This window comes from Anopheles stephensi, chromosome 2, assembly GCF_013141755.1.
Source record: "Anopheles stephensi strain Indian chromosome 2, UCI_ANSTEP_V1.0, whole genome shotgun sequence".
Taxonomy (NCBI): domain Eukaryota; kingdom Metazoa; phylum Arthropoda; class Insecta; order Diptera; family Culicidae; genus Anopheles; species Anopheles stephensi.
Window position 1 is genome coordinate 20906509 of NC_050202.1, and position 12991 is coordinate 20919499.

The 12991-nt window shown below is 44.6% G+C and overlaps 2 protein-coding genes across 13 annotated transcripts in view; both read left to right on the plus strand.

Moving 5' to 3' along the window:
* The first annotated feature begins 1501 nt into the window (after positions 1-1501).
* LOC118503488 (zinc finger protein rotund) overlaps positions 1502-12991 on the plus strand; it is a 61756-nt gene continuing 50266 nt past the window's right edge. For 3 of the 12 annotated variants that reach the window (XM_036036795.1, XM_036036790.1, XM_036036799.1), the window contains exons 1-2: positions 4086-5516; positions 9846-11164. The gene's annotated coding sequence lies outside the window, so the exon portion shown is untranslated. Of the gene's footprint in view, positions 1919-1958; positions 2716-4083; positions 5517-9650; positions 9739-9845; positions 11165-12991 lie in introns of those variants that run through there. The other 9 variants (XM_036036792.1, XM_036036793.1, XM_036036796.1 and 6 more) reach the window with 9 other exon arrangements.
* Positions 5971-6948, plus strand: LOC118506351. The gene has a single exon (XM_036043341.1). It carries the CDS (start codon positions 5971-5973, stop codon positions 6946-6948), a length of 978 nt encoding a protein of 325 aa, XP_035899234.1.

The window sequence follows — 12991 nt, forward strand, 5'->3', positions numbered from 1 at the left end:
ATTCCATTCCTTGCCCCTTTTCGGAAAACAACAACAGCTCGTTCTACATGCTCGTTTGAGCCGATCTGCACGAGCAAAGCCAAACCATTTCCAAATTGTCTGTGGCCGCGATTAGGAAGACGCAACTTTTTTTTATGCATTTCTCTGTCTCGATGCTGGTTTGGATGCCCCGTCGAGAGGTGATAGGTTATCGCGGTGCCGCAAAGAGACGCAATAAATATTAAAAGGAGGACTGTTGGGGTTCTGTTTTTTTTTTTGTTAGTCGAAAGGGACATCTCTTGATTAGACGACTAAAATGGAGTTCGAAGGGGTAATTAATGTCTAGCGTCTGGCATGTGTTTGAAAACAAGGCCACTCGAAGTGATCTGATGGCGGGCTTTTCTTGGAAAATGTTTCTTCAAGCTAATAAACTTCCTCCTTCAAAACGCTCTCCAAACAGCTCCTGGGTCAATGAAAGTTTAACACTTCAAATTATAACACCTTATCGCCACTGAAAACTTGTTCTCGAGCGTGCCAGAAAGCACTCGGACGACGAGTTCCCAGAACTTGATCTTCAATGATTGACTATTAAAATGTAAATAAAACCGCGCTCTAGGGTGCGAGCGACCAACGGCACGACACATTAAAATTTTAGTAAAAATAGAAAAATTCAAGCGACGCACAGAAGCGGATGAGTAAAAAAAAACACTCACATACACACACAATCCCGAGTGGCGGCATTTTCACAAGATGTCTAAAATAACAAATCGAGTGCGCATATGCAGCGACCGGTACGATGCTCTCACGCGTTTACAGTGTGCGTTTGTGTTGTGAGAGACATCACTCACTCTCTCTAATAGCGCCGACACGGTGACACGCGGTTGCTCTCAGCAGTTCACGGCCGGGGGTGACTCACTATAAGGGTGAAGAGCTGACGTCACGGGGTAAGTAAATGACAGAGAGCGTGAGGGAGGGGGATGAAAAGAGAGAGAGAGCAAGCGAGCGAGAGAGAAGGTCCGTTACTACTAATTTGTTTAGATCGATCACACGATCGCAGATTACAACTGACAGCATAAAGCCGGTGTTTTAGTTCGATTTAATTTATTTATCATTAAAAAAAATACAATTAAATTACTTTAAACACCACAAGACACGTGAGTGAGAGGAAGAAGAAAAAAAAAGGGAAAAAAACATGTCACCAAGTGTTGCTAGGTGTAAAATGGATTCGGCCTACTAGGTTGTAGTATGCAATATGTATTACTGCCTATATTTTTTGGTGTGCAAAAAAAAGTGCGCGCCCGAGAGAGAGAGAGAGAGAGAGAGAGAGAGAGAGAGAGAGCACTAATAAGGGTGTGAAACGGTTAAAAAACCAAAGTAAAAAAAAAATGCCAAACTCAGTTCAGCTTTAACTACATTTTGGCGAAAAAAAATCCGAATCCACCCCACCCCCCTGCGGAGTTTTTTTTGTTGTCTTGCTTCTCCCCGCGATTCGCTAAAACTCACCCCACCCCCCCCCCTCGCTATGTCACTGTGTTGGTGATGGCAAAATTCGCGAAAAAGCGCGTCTCGCGCTCGCGCACAATATGTTCTCGATTTCGCACACATGAAATAAATATGTAGGCAAGGCGAGCAATAAAAAAACGACCACAGCTAACCGGCGAACGTGTTGGTTTGCCGGTGCGCTTTACCCATCCTCCATCTGCTGGTCGGCCAAGCAAGCGACAGACGGGCTCGCGAATTACAAATACCGCCAACGCGCGTATGGCCCGAAATAAGAAAAAAAGAAACAAACCAACACCCTCACGTCGGCCAGCCAGCCAGCCAGCGTACGTACGTACGAACGAGTATCGGTTAGTTGTCACATCGGTAGCCTGGTGCCTGATGGAACACAGCGTCCGTCACGTTAAAACTCTTCAAACACTGTTAACCTGTCACTTCAGTGAGTTTGTACCTTTCCCATGGGGGGGGGGGGGGGGGGGGGAGAGGATTCGCTTTGCAGAAGCGCACGAAAAATTACAACATTACATCCGAAAAGTGTATGTAAAGTGCGCGCTTTACTTACGGTACGGATCTTCGGCCAACAACAACTGAAGCGTCTGGTGTGCGTGCGTGTATTACCATCGTCGTCGATCGGTGACCAATACCAACAGCTAACGCTAACACACCATCGCGCACAAGAAACGTCAAACAAGGGGGTGAATATCGCGAATTTGATGCACACACGAGGAAAAAAAAACACAGCTACCAGTGCCTACCCGCTAGATTGGCATCAGCAGCAGCAGCAGCAGCAGCAGGTTTGCCGTTTTTTTGACGGAAGTGTTCAGTGTGTGTGCGTGTGTTGGTGTTCTGGACGCGCTGTGTGTTTGCGAAGCGCTTGCCGCAGACTATTGGCGTTGAATTTTATTCGATTAGTTCGCGACCTTCTAAAGCGAGTGTTTTGGTTTAGCGTTCCTAACAAAAATTGCCATTCTTCTGGACACCTAGAAAATAGGGTGTGTGTGTGTGTACACTCACGTGTATGTGTTACCTTTTTTTGTTGTTATTCATAATGCAATCCCAACGCAACCCATCAACCTCACCTCCCCAAAACGAAACCTGCCCGTGAGTGAGTCAAAAAAATAAGACGCAAAAAAAGGGGGCCTGCTCCCAAAACGTGGATCAAAGTTCTGGTTTTTCAGCCGTCTTCTTCTGCTTCATCATATTGCCCCAAAAGCAAACGTACTTTGCTGCAAGTGTGTAAGTAATGTATCGGTGCATTTGGAGACAGTTTTGCTTTCGGGAGCACCACATGTGCGAGTGGTGTTGCACATTGAGGCAAAACGCTTCTTAGTGCAAGAGGTTTGTTTGTCGGATACGGGTGTTTCATGTGTTGGCAATAGGTTTGTGTTTCACATTAGCGATTTACGTTGGTTTTGTGTGTCATTCTTTTGATTATTTGAATTATTTGTATTACTTTCATTCCAATCATTTGTTTCTTTAATTTAAAGAAAAATTTAATGTGTTTATTTATTAAAGTTTTAAATTTTATTAACAGAATAACGATCGGCATTCATTGTGGTCGTTTGTCGAACATAGCTCCCCCAAAGCTTATTTGTTTTCCATAAGCATTCAAAATTTAAATATTTATTTAAATGCATCAGTTGATTTAAAATCAATATTTTCTAAACGGTCATCACCTTTTTTAAGTTTAAATTGGCCCTGAACTTTGATAATTTTGTTAAAATATAAGTAAAGTAAAAACATTAAGTAATCGTACAATAAATAAATTAAATTTAAAATTGATTACAATTAAAAATTCATTACTAAAATTTTTGCAATTTAAACTAGATTGTGTTATTTAAAAAAAAAATTGTTCAAAATTGCTATAATGACATAAAGACAGTGAAGGACAATAGAATAGGGTGAGCTTTTTTGTAGAAGAGTAAACGTGAAATTTCGATGTTCATTTTCAACGAATAAACGTAATTTTATTTTTATGAAACTTAGTTGGAGAGGTTGGGTCAACGTTCTTACCATTGAGCAATTCAATAAATATATTCTGAGAGTCGCTTTTATTTTTAATTAACAAAAAATACGGCCTTATCGTGGACAAAAGATAATCAAATAAGTCCATTTGTTTATTTTAAAACTCATTAGAATGTAAACAAAATGGCTACTAAAACTGAGGAAGATAAGGTGCTTAACCAAATTTTGGAAAGGCTTTGCGTGTGTCGCAAGCAGTTACAAAATCGGATATAAAGAGTTTATTATATTGTCCTTCACTGTCAATGGAGTTGTTAAAGAGATCCTCGCTTGTAAGTTAGTTAGCAGTTATACGACTTGTTAAGATAAGTTTAAAAATTAAAGACTACCTTATCAATGAGTAAATCTATATTAATATTTTACCAAGAGGCTTTGGACTCCGAGTAATTTGTTGACAAAATTTACTCATAGCTTAAAATCATAGTTGATACATTTCAAACAAATTTGATATTATTTGTTTGTTTCTAGAAGACTTTGTTTTAATATAACGAAATCTATTGTTATTTGCTTAAGCGTTTTTAATTAGGCCCCAAATTAGAAATAATTCCAAATTTAACGTTTATTCAAGTTATTTTTTCCTGTACAATTTGTTTTATAATTTGTTATACCCGAATAACTCCATTATTTTTTTTTAAATTCGTTATTTAGCATTCTAATTATACTTCAATGTTTTTTTTTAAGTAAAACAAACAATTCACCCCGTTTATCGCTATTTTCGCTGTACCCGATGGAGCCACCTGGTGGTTCATGTGGTGCGCGGCAATTTTCCCTGCACACAGTGTTTTTCCAACTTTCACTGTTCCATTGTTTCACTTTCATTACGACTTGGCTGGTAATGTTCTGCTGCGACCGCTACCATATACCGTGCATCATTGTATTGGGCAAGCAACAGCACACTGCACATTTGCATGCAGCCAACGCGCCCATAGTGCAACTCAGCAATGGTCTCTCATACTCTCTCTCTCTCGCTGTGAACAAATTTTCCCCACGTACCACTACACGCGAAACATAAAGCCGGTTGCAAAAACCCGGTTACTTCTCTGTCTGTGTATTTTTTGGGAATATGTACATCGGTGCTTTCCCTTTCGCTTGCACATTGGCCCTGTCTCGCTCGGGCATCACCAACGTTGGGAAGTTGAAGGTTGCATTTTGACAATTTGCACACCCCCTTTGTGCAACACCGTCCCCCACCCCCTCCACCCCATGCACCCGTGCAAAAGCTATGTACAAACTGTGTGTGTGTGTGCGCTTTTTTATTTCTTGCTGCTTGTCGCGTTTACTCTCCACCCATCGTTGATGCACCAACCAACCACTCCCCGGCGTTGTGTTTTCACTGCGAGAGTCGCGTCGCAGGTTCCCCATATTGGCTATCCGGCGAAAAAGGACTCTCTCTCTCTCTCACCCCTCTTACAACAGAAGAGCGAATTTAGGTGAAATGCCGAGACTGGGAGCCCTCAACCCCAACGGGCTTCTGCGTTCTCTTTCACACTCCACATCAAAGCGAGCAGTGTTGCCTTCCTATCTGTCGTTCTCTCTCGCTCGCTCTCTCGCTCTCTATCACATACCCCCATGCCTTCTGGAGCAAAGGTTTCATCTCGCGAGAGAACACACACACACACACACCCCATGACGGGTCGGTTGCTCCGGACCAGCTAAAATAGAAAACAGAGAAAACGCACTCAGTCTGTAATATGCTCTTTATCCGTTCGGCGGCACCAGCAGCAGCAGCCGCACTTGTGATCCCGGTGGAATTATTATTATTTTGTTGAAAAGTCTGGCCCAAGGTTGGTTGTCCCGTGTGTGACGTGCGTGAGTGTGCGGAAGGTTCAAAATTTCGCGCGCGACCAGTGGAAGCCGTTCCGTTTGTTTGGCACGAGTCACAGCATTATTGTTACATCCTCACCAAAAACAAAAAGAAAAGCGTTTGTACGGTTTTTTACCCCCTCGGTATGTGCAGACCCGGATGAACAGGGATGCTTGCTTCATCTGTGCATCGTTACCAGCGAGTGTAAACGGTATGTGTTATAGAGGGGAAAAAAAAGGATTTAAGCACTTGGTTGACTTAGGAGGCGAGCATCGAGTGAATGACAGATTAGATGACAGATTCGAGACATCTCTGAGTCCTCCATCGCGACCATTCGTGTGTTAGTGATAGGATAGTCCATCTAATAATCCATCTTGGACCAGGATAATCCATCTTGGACTTCGTCACGTTCGATTGGTACTTCTTCGAGCTCCGTTGTTTTTACGTGTTTTCAACGTGTTCTGCGTGCCTTGCCGTGTGAAATTTGCTGTCTATAGTTGCACTGGTGTCTTGTCCTCAATTCGTGTCAGATTCCGGCCTGATTTGTTGCATCACCGCGCTGTTATCGACTATTATTCGAGCTAGCGTCCTCGACGTTTCACGCACTCGTTCTTGTTTTGTGTTAGTGCGTTTCGTTCCTGTGTCAGTGCAGCTCAGTGTTTACGATGGCTACGTCCTGTCCTTCGTGCTCCCTGCCTGTAAACAACGAAGAACTGTACAAGTGTGCGGGCTCCTGCGATACATCTTACCATCTTCGTTGTATTGGAGTCCCCGAAGCTGCTCTTCCGGAATTCACACGGCCCGATGCTCAAGCCCTCTGGATTTGCGCAAGTTGCAACGCATCGCGGCTTAGCGGTAGAGCTATATTCAATGAGCTCAATACCGCTCTCGATGTTCTGAAGGACGAGTTGCTTCGTGAATTTGACGGTCGTCTTACTGCCGTCTTGGATGCTGTGCGTGCTGATGTACTGTCGGCTGTTGACAGGAGCAATTCCAACACGCACACGTTGATGCCACTCGCACCACTAACATCATCAACCGCCGCAGCAACGCCATTAAGCTCCCGCCCCGGTGAACTGGACCGAGCGTCCCAAAACGCTCCTAACCGCAATGCGCCTAAACGTAGGCTTGTCGATTTCACGCCTCCTGATGCCGTTTCTGCGCCACCTCTCAACGTTGGCACTGCACCGATTTCACCATCGTCTCGTACCGTGCTGACCGTCCCGTTGAATGTGTCCAACGGGCCGAAATTCTGGTTATACCTTACCAGAATTGCTCCATCGGTGTCGGACTCCGATTTCAAGCTGATGGTGGCTTCTCAGCTAGGTACTGATGACGTCATCACTATTAGACTGGTGCCACGTGACAAGGATCCAGGCACTCTCAGCTTTATCTCCTTTAAAGTTGGGATGTCGCCTGACTTAAAAGAAAAGGCGCTTTCACCATCCACTTGGCACAACGGTATAGTGTTCCGTGAATTCACCGACCACCGCACTTCACAAACAGCACAGAATTTTTGGCACACAGGACCCCGGGAACCACTTCCGACCACCAGTACACGAGTCAACTTGCCGCCCAACCACCTGAATCCGCCGCTCTCCGATCCGCACCACGCCACTATGCCCGAGCCACCACTGCCTTAACTACACGTGTTCTCCGTGATACTCCGCCGACACATGCACAGGCTCCTAACTTAGAGCTTCTCCTATACTACCAGAACGTCAGAGGACTGCGCACCAAGCTGAACAACACCCGACTCGCATTATCTGAGGCTGATCTCGATGTATTGGTACTTACCGAAACCTGGCTCGACGAATCGATACCCAGCGCACTACTAGCTGACACGCAATTCATCGTATACCGTTGCGACCGAAGTACTGATAACAGCATACACTCTCGTGGTGGAGGTGTGCTCATCGCTTGTGCCGCTTCGTTAAACAGCTTCATGTTACGTCACGCTTTCTCATCGCTTGAGCTCCTGTGGGTGTGCGTAAAACTTCATCGCTGCAGCCTGTTCATCGGTGTTATCTACATCGCTCCTGAACGCAGTTCCTCTGTGGATGTGTTCGACAATCTGCATGAGAGTGTATGTGACATTTCCGAACGTATGTCGCAAAACGACCTACTGTTGCTGTTTGGTGACTTCAACATGCCAGCTATTACCTGGCATGCCGCTACCGACCCACCACGCCACTTCATGCCCAACTATTCATCATCCGGTTGCTCTCTCATCGATGGCATGACCTACAATGGATTGCTGCAATTGTCAGGGGTGAAAAATCATCGCGATCGCCAGCTGGATTTACTTTTCGCTAACCCTGCCGCCGCTGAAAGCTGTTCGTTTGTTCATTCCGCACCATGCCCCCTTGTGCCTATCGACCTGCATCACCCCGCACTGGAGACCACTATTTCGGTTCCGTCACCCCCAGCCGCTCATCTACCTCGCAGTGACCGTGGTCTCCGTGGATTCAACTTCCGGAAAATGAACCATTCGAGACTTATTGCCGTCCTGTCGGCTGTCGACTGGTCTTTCATCGAGGAATCCTGCAACATCGATGCTGCTGTCTCCAAGTTCAATGAGAAGATCACCGCTGTTTGGTGTCGTAAGAATGGCCTACTCCTGTCCCCCGATAAGTGTTGTGTGATCTCGTTTTCTCGTTCTCGTTCTCGTTTCCCGTTTAGCTACACCCTCTGTGATACAGTAATACGTCGTGTATCCTCTGTAAAAGATCTAGGTGTGTGGCTCGACGAAACGCTGTCCTTCAGTTCCCACGTTGATTATGTAATTAGCAAGGCTAATAAATCACTGGGTCTGATCATTAGGCTATCGTCCGAAATCCGCGATCCCCTCTGCTTGAAGTCCCTGTACTGCTGTTGGGTGCGATCCTCCTTGGAATACGCGGCTGTAGTCTGGTCTCCCCCAGGCTCCACTGCGATGGCAAGACTGGAGAGTGTTCAGCGCAAATTCACTCGTGTGGCTGTTCGTCGCTTCCTTAACGGCTATCATCTTGCTCTCCCTCCCTATCCAGTCCGTTGCCGTCTTCTTGGGCTAGAAACCATTGAGGATAGGCATTTCCATATCCGTGCTAGCTTCATTGCAGGTCTCCTGTTAAATGAACTTGATGTCCCTTCTCTTCTGTTTGCCATCCCCCTTTATGCTCCTTCCCGTCGCCTCCGCGATAGACCTCCCCTTTATATCCCATCCCGCCACACCCGTTACGGTTCGAACGATCCTCTGCTACGAGCTTTGTCGGCTTTCAACAAGTGCTATCACCTGTTCGACTATAATGTCTCCTTGTCTCGTTTTCGTGTCCGTCTTCGAGAAGTCTCTTTCCTTGCCACCTAATCCTGACTGTCATCCTCGCTTTCCCTTTAAGTGTTAATGAACATTGTTGAACCATCATTGGCGGACAATATGAACTAAATAAATAAATAAATAAATAAATAAATAAATAGTAGTCAGCTATCCTAAGTAGATGCTGTTCCAGTGTTAGGAAGCGAAACTAAAATTTTCTTTCTCTCAAAATATGTGTGTGTGCGAGTGGACTCAACTAGGAAAAAAATAGCCTGAACCACAACATCCGTTTCCAAAAATCTGATGTCATGCAGCACATCACTGTCGCCCATGACATTACGTCGGTGATCGACAATTTTTTTCCACTTGGTCTTGGTCTTGGCTACCGAGGAAAAAAAGAATATCACACACACACACATATCCCCGCCGAAAAAAAGAAGTAAAATAAAAAATGGGGAAACCAACACCACGGGAAAAGACGTCGACGGGATGATGATGATGATGTTCCGCTTTTCCGTTTGATGGGGAGCGCGCTCGGTTACACACCGTCACAAACGCGCGCGCGACCCTCTGTATGTGTGTAAGTGCCGGTTTTTTCGGGGGTCTCCGGGTTTTTTGTTGTTGTTGTTGCTGGTCCCTTCCCCCAAATGGGATAAAGAAGGAGAAAAATAGTGTGGCACTTTTTTTTTCCTCTCTCGGGGGGGATGTTTGTCCTCTAACGTGAACCACCTTTTCGGGGCTAGCGTGTGAACGAGCGAGATCGCATGAACGGTACGTGGCACGATGGCGCATGTGGGTGGACTACAGCGAGGAACCGGACGCGAGCGAAAAAAAAAAAAACGTCGGACATTTTTCCCGCTTTGTCTTGGTCGACGAAATTTCGAGCCAAAGAAGATCTTCCTAACTACGGCGATGGCCTAGAGCACTTGTGGTGGTCGCGTTTGATGAGATGTCGTCTGTTAGTTATGTGTCTTTTTGGGGAAGATTCTACCCATGGTTGGGGTTTTATTTTTCGCGTGAGGCAGTTTTTTGTTGGCGAGCTCGGAATCGAATTATAACTCGATTAGTGTCGATATCATGGACCACTCTCAAGGAAGGCAAACTTGCTATAAAGATGCTATAAAAACACTAATATTTTGTACGTAGTACTCTATATGCAGTTTATAGCGTTCTTTTCTTTTATTTCAATGCCCTAGTTGACGCACAATTCTCTAACATTTGTCTACGTTTTGCTTCCCGTTGCAGGCTCCTTCACGATCATCGAAACTTATCCAAAAACAAAGTGCAACAAATTTTCGACCACCTAACTAACACACACAACACAAGAAGGATCGTATGAAAACTCCAGCTTCCCAGCGCCGTACAACACAAAGTTCAACATCAGCAACAGACAGACACGGATGAAGATGTAGCCATCACCGAGCACTACCAGGAACCGACCGTCGCGACGTTGCGCGTTTGAGTTGTCCGTTTGTTTTTCTTCGGTTTCTGTTTTTTTTTATTTTGCTGCTGAAAATTAAAACCCAAAATTCTCGCTGCAACCACAGTGTTAGTGATATTGTGTTCCGGAGTGGAAAAAAAAAAAAATCGTCAAACCTTCGTGTGGTTCTAAAGTGCGTTCAAAAGCTTCCCTACGAGTGACTTTTTTTTGTTGTTGTTGACGTTTACTGGCTTTTAAGTGATCTAGCGGATGTCCTTTTCGGGAGAACATTACTAAGTTTGCTTCGTATTGCGTTCGATCATTAACTCCCCTGTTTGCACCGCACGTCACCGAGAGTCCAGTGCAGATATGAGTTGCCGTCAGCAGTGCACCGCATCTCGAAACCAGCTGTGCTTGTGAAGTGAAAAATGATACGAACAGCCGAAAAAGCCATGCAATAATATTAACTAAAAAATTTTACGGTGTGATTAGTTTGTTTCACCCATCCACCCACCCAAAATCCCAAAATCTCAAGGACGAACCCCTGCAGCGCCCGGAGCAGCATTTGGTTGTGCGAAATTGTGAAACTATTTAAAACTGCATTAACCATTCAGGGGTGGATGGCAAGTAGCGTTTGGACTGGATAGAGCTAAATCCCAAAAAAAAAACGAAAGGGTCATTAATTTGTTGGTGCACCTCACCGCCCCGCCCCGCGCCCCCACGGTATCATCTAAATGTTGCGAAAATAATTATTAGTATGGAGAGTGAAAATTCTACGGTTGGAACTTCTGCTGCCCGGTGCTATCGATGAAACGTTCGGCACACTTTCGGTCCAGTTTCCAGTTTGTGTTGTCGTTGTGCGGTGCGTTTGTGGGTCCCTTCCCATGCGTGCTTTAGTTTTGAAACCCATCTCAAGCAAACGATACGCCGCGATAACCGTGTTGATAGTTGATTTGGTTGCGTGCGTTGTGTGTGTGTGTGTGTGCGCCCGTGATTGATTGAAACGTGTGTGCGTGTGTAACTAAGACTATGATTTGAGCCTTGGAAGCCGGGGATTAGAAGGTGGAAGGAATCCGAGAGAATCAGCGCGCTGTCGAACTGTGGTGTCTTCCTGGTTGTTCCTTCCGTAATCTGTTACATTGTGGTGAGTTGGATTTTTGGATTAAGATTTAGATAGTTAAGTACATAACCAGGACGTTTCTTGGAGAGGTATTTAAACCATTTTGCTCTTTTGTCGGATATATTCTGAAGTTGTAGAATTACAGCATCATTAGAAATACTTCTAGCACACCTCTCTACTCTGAAGCTTTGTATGACGTGTCACATGACATTTGGTAGTTTATCCGGGGGTTATTTGATGATTATTCAGTGAAATCTTCGGATAACTATTCTGCTACAAGTAAAATTTAATTACTGTCTTATTTAGAACTACAATTTTGCTATAAAAACTATGAGTGAATTTATAGCATACGTTTTAGTAATCATGACCTCTTAGTATTCGATAGACCCTAAACGGTCTCTAAACGATTATCAAAGCCAAATTCAAATGAGCAGAGCAAAGGCTTTTCGCAACATCTTAATATTCCAGTGAACAGTTCCAGTTTGCTGAATACATATTATTTCATATACTAACAACTTAGAGTCCTTTTTTTAAAAGCACGTTCGAAAATGTGTTTACTATCAACTCAAAGCGCTTTTAAGGTGCTAATTTTCTACTGGTATCGAAGTTATTAGAAACAGAAAATCAAACAGCCCTCGAAGAATCTTTCCTCCAACAAGTGTTGATCGGTTTTTTTTTTTTGGGGTTGTGTGTGTTGAGCGAGGAGATTGAACTTATGCCACAGGCGAATGCGCTTCCACCATCCGTCCTCAAACACCCTCCCCCCCCCCCTCCCCTTGCATGCACGTGTGTGCACTTTTCGGGTGGACGAAGGCTTTGAAAACGGGTTTTTTTTCTCCTTAATCAGGGTTGCCCAAATTCGGCCACGAGTTGCAAAACCAGAAATTCGACTCTTTTCAAATGTGTGTGTTTGTGTGTGTGTGCGTTTGTGACTGTATTTCGTTGTCCTCTTTTTAATAAGTTACGATCAAATGCAATAGTGAGGGAAGCAAAAAGAAACCCACACTCCAATGTCCAATCATTAGAAAGGAGACGGGAAACGGTATGAGGAGCAAAAATTGTTTAATAAAGTTGAAGTATAAATTAGGAGAAATTGTAAAACTAATGTATCAATCCATTTCTCTGTCGCTTGATCGCTTGAAGCATGATTGCATTTTGGTTTGTTTGCAGCTGAGATTCAAACGTAAATGACCTTTTTGCGAAAACCTGTCTTTTTTTTTTGGTTCTCCTCCAAGAACTGCAGATCATATCAGGAACCGGTAGCGAGTGGATTGAATAATAAAGGAGAAGAAATTGATATGAACAAGAGGGAAAAGGAAAACGGAAAAAGGAATAAAAAACGCTTTATGCACACGAAATTCGACCACTATCGAGGCAGGGAAGTAGTAAGGTTTGCGTGTACCGAAAAAAAACACCACCACCGAAACCAACCGGTCGTCGTCGGAATGATGGTGGTGGCCAGCTCGGTTTCGATCGTCACCGCCACGGATCGGCGCTGTCGTCTTTCGGACATGATTCTAGCGCGCGACGCGAATACGCGAACGAACAGCAACAACAAAACACACACACAACCCGAGACGATAATTGCCAGCGAAGAAGAATAAATGGACGAAGAAGAACTGGGCAACAACAAAAAATAACAACCTAATCGAAACAAATCTGCAAACACACACGCCAGCCCAAAAGCTGCGGTTGGAAGCGAACGTTACCCCAGCCGGCGGGTGAAACAGTTAGCATGTGAATGTGGACTGTGCGGGTGGAAAATGCGGTGAGAGGGTGGAAGCGAATAACAGCGCGAAAAAGAAGAAGAAATCGGAGAGAGGAGTTGTTTGCAAAAATAAAAGCAAAAGA